The 23,464-nt window shown below is 44.1% G+C and overlaps 1 protein-coding gene across 4 annotated transcripts in view; it reads left to right on the top strand.

Annotated features, from left to right (window-relative positions):
• The window catches only part of JAML (junction adhesion molecule like), a 33,557-nt gene extending 14,132 nt beyond the window's left edge, over window positions 1–19,425 (top strand). For 3 of the 4 annotated variants that reach the window (XM_004273349.4, XM_049713775.1, XM_033434502.2), the window contains 8 exons: window positions 255–409; window positions 2,002–2,227; window positions 5,999–6,111; window positions 9,382–9,619; window positions 13,252–13,390; window positions 15,677–15,737; window positions 17,235–17,318; window positions 18,929–19,425. In XM_004273349.4, the coding sequence (XP_004273397.1) occupies window positions 255–409; window positions 2,002–2,227; window positions 5,999–6,111; window positions 9,382–9,619; window positions 13,252–13,390; window positions 15,677–15,737; window positions 17,235–17,318; window positions 18,929–19,021 (1,109 nt within the window). In that variant the 3' untranslated portion in view covers window positions 19,022–19,425. Of the gene's footprint in view, window positions 1–254; window positions 410–2,001; window positions 2,228–5,998; window positions 6,112–9,381; window positions 9,620–13,251; window positions 13,391–15,676; window positions 15,915–17,234; window positions 17,319–18,928 lie in introns of those variants that run through there. The other variant, XM_049713776.1, reaches the window with a different exon arrangement.
• Window positions 19,426–23,464: the final 4,039 nt, after the last annotated feature.

Genomic DNA, 23,464 nt, shown 5'->3' with positions numbered 1-23,464 from the left:
ACAGGACCAGTTAGCATCTATATAGCATGAAGATTGTAGAACCCCTCTGACTTGAGCTACGTGGGGGGAACTACAGAGTATTTCTCTTACCCTTGGGAATGCCATGCTGGTTGGAATGAAGGGCCTCTGAATACTTTGTCCACGTTGGGTCATCTGGGGTGGAAAGGTGCATATACTTGGAGATTAATACTAGTTTTTGTTGCTGCGTGTATTTGTCTGAATGATGCCTCCTCTTGCCTTTTCGACTTCTGTAGGTTATTTCTTGGGCCTGAATGACTTGATTGTTTCCTCCGTGGAGCTAACAGTCCACGTGGGTGATTCAGCCCTGTTGGGATGTATTTTCCAGAGCACAGAAGAGAAACTTGTGACCAAGGTAGACTGGATGTTCTCATCAGGAGAGCACTTCAAGGTAAGAAGGAGGAAACACTGCTGTGTATTAAAAGTCCCTGGCCAATGGTGTCAGAATGTGGGGAGAGGGAGAATCAGGTCATCCAGTGCCATGAGACGGGGTTGCAGGAGCTTGGGCTCTGGAGCTTGCCAGAACGGAGCCTCCTCCTGGCCTCTTGGCTGTGTAATCAGCTGGGTAAATGGCTCAAACTCTCTGACATTCAACTTCCCCATCTGTGAAGATGAAGGTGATTATAATAATGGTAATGCTTACTTTTCGGGACCTTGAGAAGCTAATGGGAGACATGCACAGAAAGTTCTTTAGTTCCTTTCCTCTATTTCTCCCATTTGTAGAGTAGCATAGGTGGGTGGGAGGGTGAGAAGAGTGAAAATGCATTGGTCTAGACAAAAAGAGTTATGGGCTAGGCACAGGAATGGTGTCACAGGAATCTTTTCTTTGGGGAGGGGACAGATTCTTTCAGCACTCCACTGACCCATTTATGTGCTGGGGAATCATCTCTTTCTCCTTCATGGCTGCTTGAAGTGTTGGCATTAGCAGATTCAGCATGGCTGAGTGAAGGCCTTTCATGGGAGCTCTTTGGATTAGGAAACAGAGTGTATTAAGCCTCATCTGAGATTCTGTGGAGATACTTGTATGTCAGGATCATTTGCGAAATATGTCCTAAGTAATATATTATTGACGATAAAGTCCCAATGTTTGCAAATGAAATATCGCTTTTGTAGCTCAGAGCATGTTATCCCTATCATGCTACTGTCACTCAAATTTTTATTACTATTTATTGTTATAAGAGGGAAATACCCATGGTCTAAGTGAAAATAAGAATTCCGCATGGCTCCCCCTCCCAGTCTGTAAAGCATTCCCTGTTGATGACTCCTTCTCATGCGTTATGATAAGCTGCCTGGAGGAGGGCAGAAAGGACAGCGGTAACAGCCAACATGCTGGGGATTCTCACAACAGCCTGTCTGTGGGATTACATTTGGATGCCATCGAATGCGGAGGCCATGGCAGAACACAGGGTGAAGATGGGAGATGCTTTTCAAAAGTTGTGAGTTTGAATCCCCAGAGTGATCTTCAGAGTGGGTGTTACATTTTACCTTAAACTGTAAGAAATGGAAATGTGTTAACCCTGTTTCTCCAATTGTCTTTGTGTAAAATGAGCCACAGAGCCTTGTGCAAGTTAGTGTATTGCCAGGCACACGATGATGGTGATGACAATGATGATGATGTTGATGATGAATTGGGTACCAAGTACTATTTTTTTTTTTTTTTTTGTGGTACGCGGGCCTCTCACTGTTGTGGCCTCTCCCGTTGTGGAGCACAGGCTCCGGACGCGCAGGCTCAGCGGCCATGGCTCACGGGCCCAGCCGCTCTGCGGCATGTGGGATCTTCCCGGACCGGGGCACGAACCCATGTCCCCTGCATCGGCAGGCGGACCCTCAACCACTGCACCACCAGGGAAGCCCCCAAGTACTTTTTGATCACAGTGGTGATGATGACTATGCTGCCTCCACAGAACAGGGGCTTTTGAATCCAGACTCCTGGGTCTGGTGCCATGGACTTCACATTTTCTCTGATGTTGTATTGCCCTCCAGGATGATTACGTGCTCTTCTATTATGCCAACATCAGTGTGCCTGTGGGGCGTTTCCAGAATCGTGTGAGCTTGGTGGGGGACATCTTACACCATGACGGTTCTCTCCTGCTGCAAAATGTGGAAGAGGCTGACCAGGGAAACTATACCTGTGAAATCCGCTTCAAAATGGAGAGCCTGGTGTTCAAAAAAGCAGTGGTCCTGCATGTACTACCAGAGGAGCCCAAAGGTACATAAATGCTTACTCAGAGAAGGGCGAAGGGGCAAGAGATTTGGTGTGCGGTGAGGGAAGCGAACTGATTTTGTTGAGCAAGTGACAGCCATTGTGCTATGTACTTACCATGGAGTGAGTCCTCAATAAAATAAAAATAATGATGATCATTATTTTATTATTACTTTATCATGTTTCAACCTCATGAAAATGCTGTGAAGGAAGAACTGTATTCTTTTCATTTTACAGATGAGTTAACTGAGGCTTAGAGAGATTAAGTGACTTGCCTAAGGACATATATTTATTAAATGGCATATCCAGTACTTGGACCCTGGTACCTCTGTCAACAAAGTCCATGTTTTTTTTTCACTATACCCTGATGCTTCCCATCAGTTATCCATGTTGATGTTGTGTCCATATTTTGTAGGTGACTATGTTAGGTGTTCTGGGGGATATAAAAGAAATGAGCAGATCTCTCTAACTTCGTAGGACCTTATGTTCCCATTTATAAATGGCTTCAGTAGATTGTTGGTTTTAAAAAACATGTTCTATAGAACACTCAAGGTCCAAGGAACCTGGTGGGCCACACAAAGCATGAGAACAGGGCAGGGGATTGATAAAGGATCTAGTTGGGCAGGACCTCAGGCTTCCACCTCCACTACAACCAAAGTCCTTTTCCTTTTCCTGTTGTATTCATTGGGCTGCCAGATAAGATTTCGTTTGAAGAAAGAATTCTGCTGCTTTAAAAAGTTTGAAAACCAAAAAAAAAAAAAAAAAGTTTGAAAACCACAGAATTAAATACATTCTTTAGAAGTGTGAGATAGAAGGAACAGTCTTTGGCCTCAGGAGAGCTTGCTGTTTAGTGAGTGAACTAGAATCTGGACGCCCCGCTTCCTGCCAGCTAGTTTAGGTCCATTCTTTCAATGAGCTCCTTTGGAGCACCCTGTCCCCGTCTCTGGTGATATTCAACACACCTGTTCAGTTGTGTCTCCCCTGCTCACCTGGATCTGTGTTCTTTGTCCCATGACCAGCCCTAGACACAATGCCTGGCATAGAGTAAGCATTCAGTAAACATTTGTCAAATGAAGGAAATTCTTAAATTAGCATCCCTCACTTGAATCTGACTTCTAAAAAATGGAAGGGTAGAAGGAATTGTAGAAGGTGGCCTCTGGCCTCTCTCCTAATTTTTCCTACTTTTTTCAATTGCATTTTTCTTTCGATTTTAAATCTATGGCTCTCCAGGAAGAAGAAATGAACCAACTGTCTGTGTCCCCCAAGGATTATCTTTGAGTTACCCCTTTCTACTTTGTTCTCTGATGCTGGGCCTGAGGACTACAAGCATGTCCTACAAAACGGGTGCCTATTCCTGCTTAGAAGAGACACAGAGGGAAGGAGCCCAAAGGAGGCAGTTTTAAGAACTGAGTCCATGGGAGCAGGCTAGAGCAATTTTAGGGGTAGTCAGATTTCCCAGTAGCCAGTGGAGCAATTTGTATTTACTTTTCCTTTCCAGCCGGCGTGGGAATAGCTCTAACTCCTGACCATTTGCCTGGTGGCCATCTCCTTCCATGTGAAAACTCATCTAGATTTCTTCCACAAAGTTTATCCTTCAGTTTGTAATTTTTCTGTGTTTCTACTACTTCAACTCTTTTATTCATAGTTCTTATTTTAAACACTATAGACAATTTTCTTTTTTCTTTCTTTCCCTTTCTTTCTTTCTTAGGAATTTGCTTCCATTTTATTCTGTGAAAGGATTTTAAGGCATCTGAATGTGTGTGTCCTCAGATTATATACTTATACTGTATGGATATATTGTATAATAGTTGATGAAAAGTATAAAGAGAACAAAAAGCAATTTTTATTCAAACTTGTGCATATAATTTCAGTCAGATGATCTTCATTTTTAAGATTCAAAATTGAATTAAAGTTTTCATATCAGATGAATTGCTTGAACAATGTTTTGAGTTTGGTTTAACATTTTGGAAAATATGTTGTTCAAGGAGAGAAAATATTCTTATTGAAGGGATTCGTGCACATGGTAGGTCGTATAGTATGTGAGCTTTAGGTGGCCTCTGGATCCCTAACTTCATTACTCTATTATTTTTATTCTATTCTAATCTCTTTTCAATTTATAAAGGTCTATGATTCTAGAAGGGAGGCAATCTAATGAAATAATTAAAAGCCCATGTTTTGGAATCACACCTAACAATGCTTTATATCCTAATTTAGAGAAAGTTCCTAATATTTGGAAAACAAAATTTCAGTGGTATAGACAATTTTCTTACAAATAAAAATAATATTAACTTCCCATATTTTTGCTCTAGAATCAGCCATCCTTCCACTTATGTGAGGTGGTAACAGTAAAGGGAGTGAGAAAGCGTGGGCTTTGTTTTCACTCAGGCCTGGGTTTGAGCGCTGGCTCTGCCTTTTACTGGCCATGAAGCTCTGGGCTCTTTCACTTTCTTCCTCTGTGAAATGGGAGAGTAATAGTGCATATCTCAAAATATTGTAATGACTAGGTGATATCCTACGTGTCTAGCACATGCCTGGTGTGTTGAAGGAACTCAGAATGTTCAGTTCTTATTATTGCATTTAAAAAACAGGGTTCAATTCTTAATATACTCATAGATTTAGAGGGTGTTTCCTTCCCTATTGGTATTCTTTGCAGTGCATTTTTATTACTTCCAAAATAATTCCCTCCATAGAGTTTTGAGTTCATAATATTTTCTTTTGCTTTCCTCCCATTGTGCGTCTTTCCTCCTGGGTGGGAAGTTAACGTTCTCCCAGGGACACAATTTGGATGAAAAGGTTAGCTGATGTACTGTGTTCCTTTATGAGCTCCGCTTAATGCTCTCTCGAAGGAACTCTGTCCAGTTAAGACCTAGGCTTGTGTCTCCCTTAAATATCATCGTGCCTTTCTTTTCTTAATTGACTTTGTGGTCGATTTGTATAGAGCACTATTGAAACATCAGAAGCATCTTTCCAATTGTTTTCTTTTTCAGGGACTTGTTGAAATGACTAAAGCAGTAAACATATGATGGGGTCAGCTGCTTATACAAATGAGCAGGAGGAAGAGACTATTTGTTGGAAAGCCAGGAGCAGGGGAAGGGGGAGCAGATGGGGAAGTGGGGGCAGGGATTAAAACAGAAAGAAAAGCCAAGAGGAAAACTGTCTGTTGTCTTGGCCTAATTAGCAAGCAGTCCTGTGACCTGTACTCTAGCCAGAATTGTCCTAAGCAAGTCCTAAGACAACTTGTAGAAGAAGAAAAGAAGTTGAAGAGAGTTACCTGTGATTCAGTTTTTCAGCTAGGAGAGCCAGTGGATTATTTATAAGAATGAGAGTTATAGAACTTTCCACTTCCTGTTTATGTTAAGCAGATGTGGGTATCTAAGTTGGTGAACAGAAAGTGGGGGGCTTCAAGGTTTTCTGTACTTTCTTTATCACAAGCTTGAAGTGGAGTTGGGGCTTGTGGGAGAGGTTCTAGAAAAGGAGAAGGAGAAAGGAATTAAGAGAACCAGAAAGTGTTTACTGAAGTTAGTGGGACCCCAATGTTGGTAGCTAGAGGGTATTGTCTTATCCTTGGGGTATTGCGTGGATTTGAGTGAGAGACCTCTGAGTACTTTGACCACACAGAATAATCTGGATCACCTGTGGAGGGAAAGTGTGCAGTGTTTGGTGGTGACATTGATTTTACTGTTGAGGATCTTTGGCTAAATATTATCTCTTCTAGAAGTTCTTTGGCTTCTATAGATTATACCTTGAGTTTGACTTGATGTATCATTTTATCCCCAGAGCTCATGGCTCATGTGGGTGATTCGACTCAGATGGGATGTGTTTTCCACAGCACAGAAGAGAAACACATGACCAGGGTAGACTGGATGTTCTCATCAGGAGAGCACACCAAGGTAAGGAGGAGAAACCCTCATTGTGTATAAGAAGCCCCTGGCCGATGCTGTCAGGACAGAGCGGGGAGATCAAGAATCCAGGCACCAGGTGCCATGTGGTGGTGTTGTGAGGGCTTGGGCTTTGGACCTTGGCAAAGCTGGGCCTCTCAGCTCAGCCACTTGGCTGGGCAATTTCAGCTTCCGGTTGGGAAAAAGGACTCTAATGAAGATGATGAAGAAGAAGAAGTAGATGCTGCTGCTGCTCAGCTTTTCAGGTTGTCAGGACGCATATAGGAGACGGCTGGTGTAACGCATTTGTACATGACTTGGCCAGTGCATTTTAGTTTAATTCCTCTTCTCCCTTCCCCTTTTCGTAGAGTCCATGGGATAGCAAGGGGAATGATTTTGGTGGCCTAGCCAGGAAGGCAATGGGCTAGGCATAAGCACAATTGCATTCGTATTCTTTTTTTAAAATTAAAAAAATGTTTTGATTTTTATTTTTAATTAATTTTTATTGGAGTATAGTTGCTTTACAATGTTGTGTTAGTTTCTACTGTACAGCAAAGTAAATCAGCTATATGTATACATATATCCCCTCTTTTTGGGATTTCCTTCCCATTTAGGTCACCACAGAGCATTGAGTTCCTGTGCTATACAGTAGGTTCTCATTAGTTATCTATTTTATACATAGTATCAATAGTGTATATATGTCAATCCCAATCTCCCAGTTCATCCCATTCCCCCTTCCCCCTTGGTATCCATGCGTTTGTTCTCTACATCTGTGTCTCTATTTCTGCTTTGCAAATAAGATCGTCTATACCATTTTGCATTCTTATTCTTTTTTTAAAAAAAATTATTTATTTAATTTATTTATTTTTGGCTGCGCTGGGTCTTCATTGCTGCGCGTGGGTTTTCTCTAATTGCGGCGAGCGGGGGCTACTCTTTGTTGCGGTGTGCGGGCTTCTCACCGAGGTGGCTTCTCTTGTTGCTGAGCACGGGCTCTAGGCACACAGGCTTCAGTAGTTGTGGCGCGCGGGCTTCAGTAGTTGTGGCACACGGGCTCAGTAGTTGTGGCACACGGGCTTAGTTGCTCTGCGGCATGTGGGATCTCCCCGGACCAGGGCTCAAACCCGTGTCCTCTGCAATGGCAGGCGGATTCTTAACCACTGCACCACTAGGGAAGCCCTCTTATTCTTATTTGGGTTATTTTTGTGAGTTTTCTTCTGTGCCCCATTGCCCCATTTATGTGATGGAGGGAATTTTCTTTATCTTCATGGATGCTTCGAATGTTGGGATTAGTAGGTCCTGGGGGCCAGGTTGAGGAACTCTGAAGTAGTAAACAGCAAATTAGTTCATTAGACCAGTAGATGTCAACTATGGCATGGTGATATCCTGATGAGTCAAGGTGTGTTGTAAGAGATATCTCAGGTAACTTATTGTTAATAAAAGTTAAGATACAAAGTTTAGAAAAGATTTAACTTTTATAAATGAAGACATATTCCAGGTCATCCCTACAAAAAGTCATTTATACTCACTTGATTCCTATATGCTGAGTGGGTCAGAAATGGTGGCATCCAGATGTAGAGAACAAACAGAAAATAGGATGAGAGTTGACGTTTTGGGTTGTGAATTTGAATCACAAGAGACAAGCCAGGTCTTTTCATTCATGTTTCTGTTTGTATGCCCATTTCCTTTTCTTAAAAGCTTTTAAAAAATAATAATATTTATATAACTTTATAAAAAACTCCAACACATTTATTTAACAAGTGTTTTTAAAGCATCTGCTATGCAGTGAATACTCAAAGCTCCTGCCCTGATGGGGAACTTACAATCAAGATGGAGGGACAGAACCTAGGGGCAGGACAGGAATAAAGACGCAGACATAGAGAATGGACTTGAGGACATGGGCAGGGGGAAGGGTAAGCTGGGACAAAGTGAGAGAGTGGCATGGACATACATACACTACCAAATGTAAAATAGGTAGCTAGTGGGAAGCAGCCACATAGCACAGGAAGATCAGCTCGGTGCTTTGTGACCACCTAGAGGGGTGGGAGGGAGACACAAGAGGGAGGAGATATGGGGATATATGTATATGTATAGATGATTCACTTTGCTATGAAGCAGAAACTAACATACCACTGTAAAGCAATTATACTCCAATAAAGATGTTAAAAAAAAAGATGGGGGGATATACATAGTAAAACAATGAAGAAATAAATACATGATATGTCAGGTAATAGTAAGAGCTATGGAGAACAAGAAAGCAGGGTTTTGTGGTTGTTATTTTATGTAGGTGGTCAGGGAGACCTCACCAAAAAGGTAACATTTGAGCAGAGGTCTCAAGGAAGTGAAGGAGGCAACCGTGCATCTGTCTAGGGGGGAAGACTGTTCCAGGCAAAGGAAGCAGCAAGTGCAAAGGCCCTGAGGCCAGTACTCAAGGAGCAGCAAGGAGACTGGTGTGGTTGGAGTGAAGTGACCCAAGTAGGTGAGGAAAAAGCCAGTAGAAGATGAAATCAGAGAGGAGATGGGGGTGGGGCAGCTCATGGAGGACTTTGTACTTTTAGGAGAAATGGAGGGCTATTAGAGGGTTTTGAGCAGAGGAGTGATACGATTTAACTTATATTTCTAAAGGTTCATCTGCTGAGAATAGACTGTAGTGGGGAGTATAGAGGGATACAAGTTGAGAAGCTCTTGTAGAAATCCAGGTGAGAGATGGTGGCTTGGACCAGACTGTGGAAAAGGTGAGAAGTGGCTAGATTTGGGATGTATTTCGAGGGTAGAGGATTTGTTGTGGGATTAGATGTGAGTTGTTCAAGAAATAGAGGAGTTAAGGATGACTGCAAGATTCTTAACCAGAGCTTAAGGAAGAAGACGTTGCCATTTACCAAAATGGGATGGATAAGAAGGAACTGGTTTGGGGGAGAATTTTGGAGTTCAGTTTTAGACATGTTTCAGGTGCCTATTGGAAATCCAACTGGATATGTCATAAAAAGTAAAGGAATACTTTTACTTTTTTACTGGAGAAGTGCAAAAACCTGAAAGTCCCTCATTCCCACTTTCCTCATCCCTCTCTTGAGATGGAAGAGTTGTTTGTGGTTTGGTGGCATCCTGCACAACTATGTGCCCGCAGACACGTGTGTCCATGGATTTGTGTTACTTAATACCTTCTGATAATACCTTTACTGTTTCCACACACAGAGTCTGTGAGTCCTGAGAGCTCCCCCTCTCAACCTTCCCGGCGCCCCTCTACCCCAGCCCTTCAATCTCATACGTTTTGCCTTTCCCTTCTAGGAGGAGATTGTGTTGCGCTATTACCCCAAACTCAAGGCAGCCATGGGATACCCCCAGAACTGGGGCCGCTTCCAGAACCGTGTAAACCTGGTGGGGGACACTTCCCACAACGATGGCTCCATTGTGCTCCACAGAGTGAAGGAGTCTGATGGAGGAAGCTACACCTGCAGTATCCACCTGGGGAACCTGACAGTCAGGAAAACCACTGTGCTGCACGTGATCCTGAAAGAGCCTCGAAGTATCTAACATTTGGTTGGAGAGGGAGGAGGAGCCTCATAGCTGGTAGGCAGGGCCAGGACTAGGGTGAGGCTGGAGAGGCTTCTAGGGTGCAAAATTTAAGGAGGCATCGCTCCCAGGTGCTGTACTTGCCTGAACCTGATAAGCCCAGCACTTATCAAGCACTTGTACCCTGTACTTGCATGACCTTGAGAGTGAGACCTCCTTAAATTTGGTGCCCTATGCACCTTACTTGCCTCACCCTAGTTCTTCCCTGCTGGCAGGTCAAGGAAAAAAAAGCTCATATTGAGTGAACACCACCCCTCTGCCAGACCGCACTCATCATTAGTGTAATATACTAAGTTAAAAGTACAGGAGCTCAGAGATGGATTGGAGTTGTTTTGACTTGGCTTCAAGGGAGATGCTCCGTGCTCTGTAGTGGAAAGGAAGATGGTCCCGAGCTGGTGAGAGACAGCAAAGAACAGAGAGAAAACAGGAAGGGGTCAGAACCAACAATAGAGGGGTTTCCTGATCAAAGATTCTGTATTCTGGCGAAACACTGTGTATTAAGGCCATTGGTGTGTAGGAGAGTAAAGACTAAATTGTGTTGACTGATAGAGGTTGATAAGTGAGGAGTTCAAGTTAAACCATAACCCAGTTAGCAGTCAGGATGTGGCCTGTGGACTTTGCCTTTTGCTAGGGACCCAGGGCTGGTCTGTGGTTGGTTGGGGGCAGGGATAGAGGTGAGGGTGCAACACACCCCAGTACCTCTGGCCAGAGACTTAAGTCTATGGAGGCGCCTTCTTGCCAATAGCAAAGAATCCCAGCTGGAGAGGGAAGCAGACAGATGGCTTTCTTCACTCTCAGAAGTCTTAGCTCCACTTCACAGAGAAAATAGAAGCCATTAACGGGAGCTCATTCAACTTTGGAGCCCTCCCCGCCCACAAACGGACCTACATCCACTCCCATCGTCCTCCCTGCCCTGCCATCCTGAGCTCCCTTCCACCCAGGGCTTATCTGAGCCCCTGTGCTCGGGTGGTGCTCTCTCTTCCTTCTCAGGATCCTCACAGCATGGCTCTTTAAGCCCGTACTTTCCAAGGGCTTCTACCACTCAGCACAAACATACACTCCACTCTTCCTCTTACCTATGTCCTTGTCTCCTTTAGCTCTCATCCTATATCTTTATTTTTCTTGAAACAGCTTTATTGAGATACAACCCACATACCTTACAATTTATCCATTTAAAGTGTACACTTGATGGTTTTTTGTATATTCCGAGTTGTGCAACCTTCCCCACAGTACATTATGTATTTCTTTCTTTACACAGCCAGATAGCTTGCTAAAGGGCTGGACATGGTGTCTCCTATCTCATCTCCCATTAATTGATAGCACACTGCATTCAGTCTTCTGCTTCTGCCTCTGCTCTAGCATAGATCCCCAATGGTACTCTAAAGGCACATCCTTGACCTTCTCTACCTCAGTAGTATTGAACACCATGTTCTATATACATTCAATATATTCTATGTTAGATACAACTTTATCTGTCTACCTATCTATCTGTCTCTATGTATTATATGAGCTCCACCCAAATATTCCACAAATACTCAAATACAACATATCCAAACCTACCCCTCTCACCTCTCCCCAGCCCATCTCTTCAACCTCAGTTAATGTCACCACCATCTACACAGTTATCCAACTGGATGCCTGGGAGCTGTACTTGATTCTTCCCTTTCCCATGACCCCCAGTCTAACAAGTTGACAAGTCCTGTCATTCCTACTACTGACTTTAAAAATATATACATCTTTATTGGAGTATAACTGCTTTACAATGTTGCGTTAGTTTCTGCTGTACAACAAATTGAATCAGCTATGTGTATACATATATCCGCATATCCCCTCCCTCTTGAGCCTCCCTCCCACCCTCCCTAGCCCACCCCTCTAGGTGGTCACAAAGCATTGAGCTGATCTCCCTGTGCTATGCAGCAGCTTCCCACTAGCCACGCATTTTACATTTGGTAGTGTATATATGTTGATGCTACTCTCTCACTTCATCTCAGCTTCCCCTTCCTCCACGGTGTCTTCAAATCTGTTCCCTACGTCTGCGTCTTTATTTCTGCCCTGCCGCTAGGTTCATCATACCTTTTTTTTTAGATTCCATATATGTGCATTAGCAACCCGTATTTGCTTTCTCTCTTTCTGACTTACTTCACTCTGTATGACAGACTCTAGGTCCATCCACCTCATTACAGATAATTCAGTTTCATTCCTTTTTATGGCTGTCTACTACTGACTGGATCTGCCTCCTCTCCCATCTGTCACCACCGCCTTATTCTGGCTGTCTCATCCCCGTCTTGGACTGTAGGCCTCTAACAAGTCTCTGCTTTCATTCTCAGTCACTACCCCTCATTCTTCATGCAGCTCTGAGTGCCATCTTTCTCGGTAACAAATCTCAACTGCTTATAATCTCTTAATGTCTTCTCCATCGCCAAGGAAAAAAATCCAAACTCCTCATTGAGATAATCAAGGTCCTGCATGACTTAGCTCCTGTTACTTATCCAGCCTCATTCCCCACCACACCGACAAACACAACCTTTGAACCAGACCCATGGAACTCTTGCTAGTTTCTAAAAGCACCATCCTGTCACCTAAAAGCACCTAAGAGGGCCTCCCTGGTGGCGCAGTGGTTGAGAGTCCGCCTGCCGACGCAGGGGACACGGGTTCGTGCCCCGGTCCGGGAAGATCCCACATGCCGCGGAGCGGCTGTGCCCGCGAGCCATGGCCGCTGAGCCTGCGCGTCCGGAGCCTGTTGCTCCGCAACGGGAGAGGCCACAACAGTGAGAGGCCCTCGTACCACAAAACAAAACAAAACAAACAAACAAAAAAAGCACCTAAGAGCTCCAGACCTTGGGTATAAGGTCCCTACCATCCTTCCCCATACTGTTTGCCAAAAAAACCTTGATGTTTCCTTTAAGACTCAACTTAAACTCTTAAACTTTTGCTGACAAGTTCTCAGGTTCTGCTCCCATAGAATTGGGTACCCTTTTCTCTGTGCTGCTCTGTACTCTATATGGACTGCTCTCAAAGCATCTATAAGCAGTCTGTGGTTTTCTGTTTACATTGTCTCTCTCCTTGAAGGCAGGGACCACGCACTATTTGTCTTTGTATCTTCTGTGCCTAGTGATATCTGGCACCCAGGAGGTGTTTGATGTGTATGTTCAGAGTGAACTGAGGAAATGAGTGAAGGGCGCCATAAGGGTGGAAGTGCTTTACTTTGTATCATGACTATGGGGCTGAGTGTTGTGGAGCAGGCTCTAACATGTCTGTTATTTCTGTCATTTGGTAAACCACATTTTAAGATAGAATTATTAATGTGAAAGGAAACTCTACTGTAGGTGAGGTGATATTCTCTTTTCCCACCGACCTTAGTCTACATTTTAATGGTAAGCGGGGGCGGGTGTGTGTGTGTGTCAGCGGACTTTGGTTCTCAATCTAATGGGGACAGCTGGAGTCCTAGTGTTTCAACACGGAGTGGAGTCTGACCTTCTCCTCCCACTTCTGACGTGGCTGTTGCTACTTGGTCTAGAACTGGTGAGGCTCCCAGCTCTTTTCTGGATTATTGAGGCCCTGTCGTTACTTCTCTCCTTTCCCAAGCATTGGTGACCTCAGTAACCCTCAGACCTGAGATCCTGGGCGGTAATCAGCTGGTGATCATTGTGGGAGTTGTCTGCGCCACTATCCTGCTGCTTCCGGTTCTGATATTGATTGTGAAGAGGACCTATGGGAATAAGAGGTACAGGGCTGCTCCCATCTCTTGGGCTGGGGGGCTGGAGATGCCTCTAGCCTGAAGTGGAAGAGAGTGATAAGGCTCTAAGTGTGCCATTTTCACAGAAGGGGGTGTTTTAAACCAGAATCATCTGTGGTTACCACATTAGACGTCATCGTATAGTGACCCCCCCCCTTTGCTCACTGTTATCCTGAAAGGCCTTGCACATTCCCACACCATCCTCATTTTACAAAGATTACACAGACTTACAAATGTTGGTCCAAGTAGAGCACAATTAAGAGTGTAAATCTTATGCAAGAACCGTAATGGTGCTATTCGATGCCCGAAACGATTTTTGAATTGCCCACAGTATGTGTGTACTTCGTAGAGAAGCTCAGACTTTGAGGGTTGTCAGTGGTTTTATCTGAAGGACCACATTTTAATTATGAGAAGCTACTTCTGAATGAATGGCCTCAGGTCCTAAATTATTTATTGTTGAAATGTGTTTTTAAAGGCTTGAAATTCTACCAGTACCTCAGAAATACACCGATGCTCTGGGCACGGGCACTGGTGTTTCACTGGCTGTTGGCAGGCTCATATCCTTCCGTTTATCCAACTATGGATGAACTATGTTGCTAGGGCAAATTGACTCTCTTTTTGAAATAGTGTCAATGGGCAAGAACCCCCATTAAGACTGAGTAGTGCTGACTTTTGGGACTCCTTTCTCCATGGGACATGTATTATCCAGAAACTGGTGCTGCCTGCTAGGTTTGCACTTGACTCCCCAGGGGCTCTCTGACTTGGTTTTGAACTTGAAGGTCTTTGCTTTGGGCATGTGGACAGCACTGAACCGAGAGTTAGACAACCTGGCTTTCCCTATCAACTCACTTCTCTGCTCTGGGCCTCAGTTTCCCTCAAAATGAAGAGCAGCATTCCCATGTCTGTCTGTCTACTAGTTTATTCTAAAGAAATAGTCGGACGGATGTGCCGAGACTTGTGCATAAACGTGGTTGCTGTAGCAAAGATTATAATTAAAAACTGAAATCAGGGCTTCCCTGGTGGCACAGTGGTTGAGAGTCCGCCTGCCAATGCAGGGGACACGGGTTCATGCCCCGGTCCGGGAAGATCCCACATGCCGCGAAGCGGCTGGGCCCGCGAGCCATGGCCGCTGAGCCTGCGGGACCGGAGCCTGTGCTCCGCAACGGGAGAGGCCACAACAGTGAGAGGCCCACGTATCGTAAAAAAAAAAACAACAACACTGAAATCATTCTCAGTGCCTGTCAGAAAGGTAATGATTCAATGAATTGGTATTCCATTCAATGAAATACCGCATGGCTCCGTATGTAATGATGGAGAAAGATGTCCGAGGAGTAGTATTATACAATATATAGTATGATCTCATTTTAATAAAAAAGCATATTATGTAATTCTCTCTTCAGCAGCATATATACTAAATATATTTTGTGTGAGTATACTTATGCTTGCATTGAGAGAGGTTTGGAAGGATAATTCTAAAATATTAATAGTGCTATTTGGGATAAAAGAAAACGTGGGTCCTAGGAGGGTAGGGGGTTTACTGGAGCTTCAACTTCAGACTGTCTACATTTCTGTATTATTTGAGTTATTTTACAATCAGAGCATACAACTTTATAATCAGAAAATACGATTAAAATATTTCTACTCTGAGACAAAATAATATACATTCCTTTCTAGCTTTAACCCTGGTTGTTGTTGTTATTTTTCTTTTTTCGCTCCACCTTAGGCCAAAATAGGAAAAAAAGGAAGCCTATTTAGTGGCAAATGCAGAAGGCAGATGGTCGAGCGATCAAAGGCCAAGGGCAGGGAAGGGGCTGGAGCTCCCAGCCCTGGGTGTTTGAGGGGATAATTCTGCTTGGCCTCCTCCCTGGAAGAAAGAAGCCGGAAGCCTTTGAACCGGTGTCTCGCTGAGCTTCTGCTGCTCCCTGCTGGCTCAGCTCCATCTCCCCAGTCCTCGGAAATGTTAAAATCGAATCCCATGGCCCCTCTCTATTAATTCACTTAAAATTGTTATGGGCAGAAAACTTGTTAGTGTGACAATAGAGAGGTTGAAGCTGTCGTTCAGCCTAAACTATCTCCAGATGCCTTTCTGCTCTCGGTGAAAGACATGCATCTCTCAGATCTCAAGCGGAGCCGGGTAGCGTGGGCTGTAGGTGTCTGGGAGTAGTTCCTAACCTGGGGTCTCTCTCTTCATAAAACTCTGTGTGGTCTCATGTTGTCACCCTTGGATATACGGTGCTGGTTGGGTAATTCCACATGCTTTTCATGCCTTTGCAGTTCAGTAACTTCCACGACCTTGGTCAAAAACCTGGAGAACACAAAGAAGGCAAATCCAGAGGTAAGAGAAGAACTCTGCCATTTTGCTGCTGTGCTCAGTGAGGGCAAGGTGGAGGCTGCTCCAGGATCCAGGTGGTGTGAACTGTGTCTCGCTCATCGTTATGTCTCGGCGCATCCAGTGCCTGGCACAGAGCAGCGGCTCAGGGAATCTCCATCACTGCAATGAGTCCCTGGGAGAGTGAGTGGCGTGGGGCGGACAGGGCCAGTCCAGCAGCCCAGTACATCCTTGGAGGGCCCTGGGAAAGTCCCAGTTCAAGCCCAGCTCTGCCACCTCCCTGAGCCTCAGTTTTCTCATCAGTAAAATGAGTTTAAGGACAAACATATTTGCCCCGTTGTAAGGTTCAGATAACATGATGATAGGCAAGTGCTTTGTAATCTATGAGGCACGGTATCAATATAAAGGATGATTACGATCCATCCAGAGTTAAGTGAAGGAGTTAATTGTTCAGATTAAATATTTGGGAACCTTTAGAAAGAGAGGATCAAGAACTTTTTCAACCATATTAGTTGTGATAAATAATTGCTACCAGGGACTGAGAAATGGATTAGTTTCCTTGAACTCTTTTTTCCCCTTTTGTTCTTTCATTTCTTCCCTCCTCCTTCCCTTTTTCCCCCTCCCTCCCTCCTTTCTTCCCCCCTTCCTTCCTTCCTTCCTTCCTTCCTCCCTCCCTCCCTCCCTCCCTCCCTCCCTCCCTCCCTCTCTCTTTCTTTCCCTCTCTCTCTCTTTCTTTCCTTTGAAAAACTCCTCTTATCATATTTACCTTTCCATCTTTTGGGCTGTTTGTGTCCCAAGAGTAGGATTTTCTCACAACATAGTGCAGGGGACTCCAGAAGTCCAAGACTTTGTCAGTGGATGATATCACTTCTCCAAATAGTGACAGGAATGGGAATCACAAAGTACCTCTGACCTCACAGATGTGAAGTTCAGTGAGGGCTGTTGCTGGCATATAAACCCTCTGGAAGAGATGATGACAGTTAGCTGCTGATGAATGCCATCCTGCCATGACTCTAATTAGGAGGAAATAATCACAAAGTACAAATAATTTGGCAAGATAAGAATTTTCTGCTGCTACCTCAATGCCCATCCAAACAAAGATGTTTGATTTTTTTTTTTTTTTTTGGCCACGGCATGCAGCACGTGGGATCTTAGTTCCCTGACCAGGGAGCGAACCCGTGCCCCCTGCATTAGGAGCGTGCAGTCTTAACCACTGGACCGCCAGTGAAGTCCCAGATGTTTGACTTTTGAACCAAAGAATTTGGTTCTTAAGATAGTGCTCTTTGCTGATGAGCTAATTTTCTTAATTTCCAGGAAGTCTGAGGACTGGATTATCGTGACCTATGATAATTCTCTAGCTCTTAGTAACCCTCTGACCTACTGATATTGGTGGTTGATGCCCTGGAGAACCCCTGTCCCCTTGAAGAGTGGTAGATAGCCTTTTCTCTGGCGTGTAAGACTTGCTGAGTTTTAGGAACATTTACATGATTTTCTCCCCTCTAGAAGCATATCTACTCCTCCATAACCATGCAAGAGGTGACTGATGAAGGATCAAGTGGGAAGTCAGAGGCCACCTACATGACCATGGTGAGGAATATTCTGGGTCCAGCCAAGCCAGGCATCTGGAGGCAGGAAAAGGAGCTGGGAAGGATACGGCAAACTCATGGGGGATGCACGTTGCTAGGTCCCCTGGGGAGGCCACTCTGCTGAGGGCAGAGATTTTTCTAGGTAGTAGGAAAGGGTGAGAAGCTGAAGTCCTGCTGGATAGAAAAGTCATATCAAACTTGTCCTTGTACCCAATTTCGAGTATTATGAGCATCTCTAGGGCTGGAAAGGATTGATCTTAGCATAGTAACGAGGGGGCTTGCACAAGCATCGTGTCACAAGGGATGGTTTTCCTTCCTTTCAAAAGGTGCCTTCCAACTCGTAGATTTTTAAATTCCGTGACTTGTTATACCTTGGCATCATCTAATTGCCGGCAAGGCTTCATGCTGAATTTCATGTAATAATACAGAGTCTGATTCCTACTTTCTCTTTGCTCAACTGTCCAGGGAAGTCCAGCACCTAAAAAAGACACTTGCTGTGTAGTGAGTAGGGGTAAGGACAAAAGGACTGAGCTGGCGAGAGATATGATGCTATCTGTAGACTAACGTTAGGCACCCCAGCCATGGAGGGAGCCGTGTTCTGCTGGGTTCAGGAAGGCTGGCCTCCTCTGTTTATAGGATGATGGCTTGTGTTTGTTCCTGTCACACCAGCACTAAGGACACATGAACTTCCAGATAATTACAGCAGAGAAAGGTTCTGCCAGGGAAGTGTGAGATCAGAGCCCTGGCCTGGCTCCACCAAGGGAAACATAAGCTCCCCTCTGAAGTTGAATATAGTCATTCCCCTCCCCCCATCCTTCTCCTGTTATAGCCATGTGGTGCTACAGTGACGGCCAGAACCTCATCTTAGAGACCTGCTGATACAGCTGCACAGCGGCTGCTGCGGAGTGTGTCAGCCACCTGGGTGGTACTGTTTGCAGATAGTCTGTGGGGCAGAGATGATGGAGGAGGGAAAACCAGTTTCAAAGCCAGCTTCCCCATGTTCACTGCCAGGTGCTTGCGATTTAAACTTTGCAGAAAATGGCAGCCCTGTCCCCTTGAAACGGTTTCAATAAAGCGAGTGTGATGAGAGGACAGGGCCACAAACTCAAAGCCCTTCAGGGGTTGTCAAGTTATTTTAAAACACTATGTACCAAATTAAACAAGCCCGTGGGTGAATTCTGGCCTGCGTACCACTTGTTTGAGACCTCAGGTAGGGAGGTGTTATCTGAAAGAGAGCAGGGTAACAAAGAACCTTTGCTTCTTGATTAAATTTACTTAGATGAAGGGGGCACCGCGCCGTGTCCCCTTTCTGAGGCTGTATAGCACAATGGTTAAGATCACAGGCTTTGGAGTTGGACACACCAGGGTCCAAATCTTTACCCTGACTTAGAAGCTAGCTCAGTCTTAGGCAGGTAACTTAGCTTCTCTGAACTTCAGTTTCTTAATCCTTAATGGGAATAATAAAACCTATCTCTCGGGTGGTAAGGATCAGATGAGACAGTGCATGTGAAATTCAGCATTGGGTCAGACAGATGGAAAGAGCTCAATAAATGGTAACTATTATGATTGAAATGCTTCTTACAAATGTGCTTTGTTTCTCTCTCCCCACAGCACCCAGTTTGGCCTTCTCTGAGGTCAGCACCAACTAGCCCATCTGACAAAAAGTCAGATGGGGGAATGCCAAGGACAGAGCAAGCTTTTTGAAAAGAAGGGGGAGTTCCCTTTGCCCTTGGCCGTGGCACAGACTCTCTCTTCCTTGTGTCCTGAGTCCATGTCAGATCCCCTGCCCTCCAAGTCCTCCCCCGGCCTCATTGCTTGGGCAAAGGGCTGAAGATGGAGGGCTTGAAGCTTGGCAGGGAGACGGGACAGCTCTGGAGGAACAGGCCCTGATTAGGGGGAGCATGGACTTGGTCCCTCTGGAGCGGGACACTGGCCCTGGGGACCCTGACTGAGCTGCCCCAGAGGCCGCAAGCATCCCATCAGGTCAGACCCTCTGCTTGGACGGTGCTCTTTGTGGATGGTTCCAGGGAAGAATCACAGAGATAAAAACCAACCCAAATGATTTCTTTGGCCAATTATCCCCAAATAAATGCAGTTTGTGGAAATCATCCTGTGTTTCTACCCTGGCTGAGGGGCACGTGGAGTCTTGGTGAGGAATCTATGGTCTGGAACTCCTGAAACAATTGAAGTGACTGGAGGAAAGCCCTGCTGTGACTTACACACTGGGGTTTTGAGGGGGTGAATGGGGTTGGAAGTGGGGTATGAATACGGCTCTTTGACTTAACGCAGTGCTTCTTGATCCTGGCTGGGTTTCAGAGTGGCTGGTGGCTCTCTGCTGGGCTCCACCAGAGGTGCTCTGGTTTGGAATTCTTGGGTGGAGCTGGGGCACTTACCTTTTACAAAAGTGACACTCATGCGTCGCCAAAGTGGACAGCCAGTGATTTAACTCTTGGTCTGAAATGTGAGGCTCCCTTACCTTTGGGTTACTATTGTAAGATTTAATGAGGTTAGTTTTTAAAATCCTTTGGTTCTGAACTCCTATTTCTAGTCTGGGCCCAGCTCAGATCTCCTCGTCTTTATTCCCACAGGGCCTTCCTCATTCTCTGCATCCCACTTTTCCCTCTTAGCCATTCAGGGCCTGGATAAAGAGCAGGTCTTTTGTGGGTCTCTGATTTCTGATCCAATCTTAAGTGAGCTGCATTTTTTAAAATTGGAGTATAGTTGCTTTACAATGTTGTGTTAGTTTCTGCTGTACAGTAAAGTGAATAAGCCACATGTATACCTATATCCCCTCTTGGATTTCCTTCTCATTTAGGTCACCACAGAGCATCGAGTAGAGCTCCCTGTGCTGTACATTCTGTTCTCATTAGTTATCTATTTTACACATGGTAGTGTACATATGTCAGTCCCACTCTCCCAATCCATCCCACCCTCGTTTCCTGCCTTGGTATCCATACGTTTATTCTCTACATCTACATCTCTATTTCTGCTTGGAAATAAGTTCATCTCTACCATTTTTCTAGACTCCACATATATGCATTAACACACAATATTTGTTTTTCTCTTTCTGACTTACTTCACCCTGTATGACAGTCTCTAGGTCCATACACGTCTCTACAAGTGACCCAGTTTCGTTCCATTTTATGGCTGAGTAGTATTCCATTGTATATATGTGCCACATCTTCTTTATCCATTCCTCTGTTGATGGACATTTAGGTTGTTTCCATGTCCTGGCTATGGTAAATAGTGCTGCAATGAATATTGGGGTGCACGTATCTTTTTGAATTATGGTTTTCTCCGGATATATACCCAGGAGTGGGATTGCTGGGTCATATGGTAGTTCTATTTTTAGTGTTTTAAGGAACTTCCATACTGTTCTCCATAGTAGCTGTATCAATTTACATTCCCATCAACAGTGCAAGAGGGTTCCCTTTTCTCCACACCCTCTCCAGCATTTATTGTTTGCAGATTTTTTGATGGTGGCCATTCTGACTGGTGTGAGGTGATACCTCATTGTAGTTTTGATTTGCATTTCTCTAATAATTAGTGATGTTGAGCAGCTTTTCACGTGTTTGTTGCCCATCTGTATGTCTTCTTTGGAGAAATGTCTATTTAGGTCTTCTGCCCATTTTTTGATTGGGTTGTTTGTTTTTTTGATACTGAGCTGCATGAGCTGTTATATTTTGGAGATTAATCCCTTGTCCGTTGATTCATTTGAAAATATTTTCTCCCTTTCTGAGGGTTGTCTTTTCGTCTTGTTTATAGTTGCCTTTGTTGTGCAAAAGCTTTGAAGTTTCATTAGGTCCCATTTGTTTATTTTTCTTGTTATTTTCGTTACCCTAGGAGGTGGGTCAAAAAAGACCTTGCTGCGATTTATGTCAAAGGGTGTTCCGCCTGTGTTTTCCTCTAAGGGATTTATAGTGTCAGGCCTTAGCTTTAGGTCTTTAATCCATTTTGAGTTTGTTTATTTATTTATTTTTTATAATGGGTTTTCTAAATTTAGATTTTTTAAACATCTTTATTGGAGTGTAATTGCTTTACAGTGGTGTGTTAGTTTCTGCTTTATAACAAAGTGAATCAGTTATACATATACATATATCCCCATATCTCTTCCCTCTTGCGTCTCCCTCCCTCCCCCCCTCCCTATCCCACCCCTCTAGGTGGTCACAAAGCACTGAGCTGATCTCCCTGTGCTATGCGACTGCTTCCCACTAGCTATTGGTTTTACATTTGGTAGTGTATATACGTACATGCCACTCTCTCACTTTGTCCCAGCTTACCCTTCTCCCTTCCCGTATCCTCAAGTCCATTCTCTAGTAGGTCTTTGTCTTTATTCCCGTCCTGCCCCTAGGTTCTTCATGACAATTTTTTTTTTTTTTAGCTTCCATATATATGTGTTAGCATACAGTATTTGATTTTCTCTTTCTGACTTACTTCCCTCTGTATGACAGACTCTAGGTCCATCCACCTCACTACAAATAACTCAATTTCGTTTCTTGTTATGGCTGAGTAATATTCCATTGCATATATGTGCCACATCTTCTTTATCCATTCATCTGTTGATGGACACTTAGGTTGCTTCCATGTCCTGGCTATTGTAAATAGAGCTGCAATGAACATTGTGGTACATGACTCTTTTTGAATTATGGTTTTCTCAGGGTATATGCCCAGTAATGGTATTGCTGGTCATATGGTAGTTCTATTTTTAGTTTTTTAAGGAACCTCCATACTGTTCTCCATAGTGGCTGTGTCAACTTACATTCCCACCGACAGTGCAAGAGAGTTCCCTTTTCTCACACTCTCTCCAGCATTTATTGTTTGCAGATTTTTTGATGATGGTCATTCTGACTGGTGTGAGGTGATACCTCATTGTAGTTTTGATTTGCATTTCTCTAATGATTAGTGATGTTCAGCATCCTTTCACATGTTTGTTGGCCATCTGTATATCTTCTTTGGAGAAATGTCTATTTAGGTCTTCTGCCCATTTTTTGATTGGGTTGTTTGTTTTTTTGATATTGAACTGCATGAGCTGCTTGTAAATTTTGGAGATTAATCCTTCATCAGTTGCTTCATTTGCAAATATTTTCTCCCATTCTGAGGGTTGTCTTTTCGTCTTGTTTATGGTTTCCTTTGCTGTGCAAAAGCTTTGAAGTTTCATTAGGTCCCATTTGTTGATGTTTGTTTTTATTTCCATTTCTCTAGGAGGTGGGTCAAAAAGGATCTTGCTGTGATTTATGTCATAGAGTGTCCTGCCTATGTTTTCCTCTAAGAGTTTTATAGTGTCTAGCCTTACATTTAGGTCTTTAACCCATTTTGAGTTTATTTTTGTGTATAGTGTTAGAGAGTGTTCTAATTTCATTCTTTTACACGTAGCTGTAAGTGGAGCTACATTTTTGAAGGGTTTCCTTAATTCTGCAAATATCAAGAACCCTCTATAACACACTCATCATTATCTTTCTCTTTTACCAAAGGCTCTCAGGTCTCCACTTGGAGGCCTGAAGCCTCTTTTTGTTCAGCCATGGCTAAGAGTCATTAAATGTCTCCTTCTCACCTGTCAGCTCTCAATAAGGAGTATGTCAATAATTTACAGTATGTGAATTGAAGGCAATAGCCTGTTCAAGACATACCAGAGAGAGGACACGTGTTGACATGATAAGGAGAGGGGGGAGGAGGAGTCTTTCATATACTAAGAGTTCATGGGAAGGAAGTGGTTTCATTTCTGGGCTATAAGGTAACATGCTCTCCTGGGGTAAGGGGCCCTTTTCCATTTCCTCAATTATTGTTTTCATAGGATGATGACCTTCAGGATACCGAGTGAGATGGATGGATGGTGACTGTACATCTGTTGCTCTGGGTGGAAGGGGATACTTGGGATAAGAGCTGGAGGGTGGGCTGGGTAGCTTCTGCATATGTTCCTTCCTGCAGAGGGTGCTTTCCCCCGGGAAGTGTGGGCATGCCCCTCCAGAGTTTGACTTGCCCACATCAAATCTGAATTTGATTCATCCAAGGTTTGGCTTCCATTCTAAGGAGGAGGAAGAGGAAGCCCACCTCTCTCCCACAAGCCTACCTCTCCACAAATTTTCCTCTTATACACAGGCATGGAGTCAAAGTTGAGAGTGCAAGCCCACAGCTGTCAAATATAATTTT

This window comes from Orcinus orca, chromosome 8 (assembly GCF_937001465.1).
Source record: "Orcinus orca chromosome 8, mOrcOrc1.1, whole genome shotgun sequence".
Lineage (NCBI taxonomy): Eukaryota > Metazoa > Chordata > Mammalia > Artiodactyla > Delphinidae > Orcinus > Orcinus orca.
The sequence above is the reverse complement of the archived record's forward strand: the minus strand, read 5'-3'. Positions and strand labels throughout refer to the sequence as shown.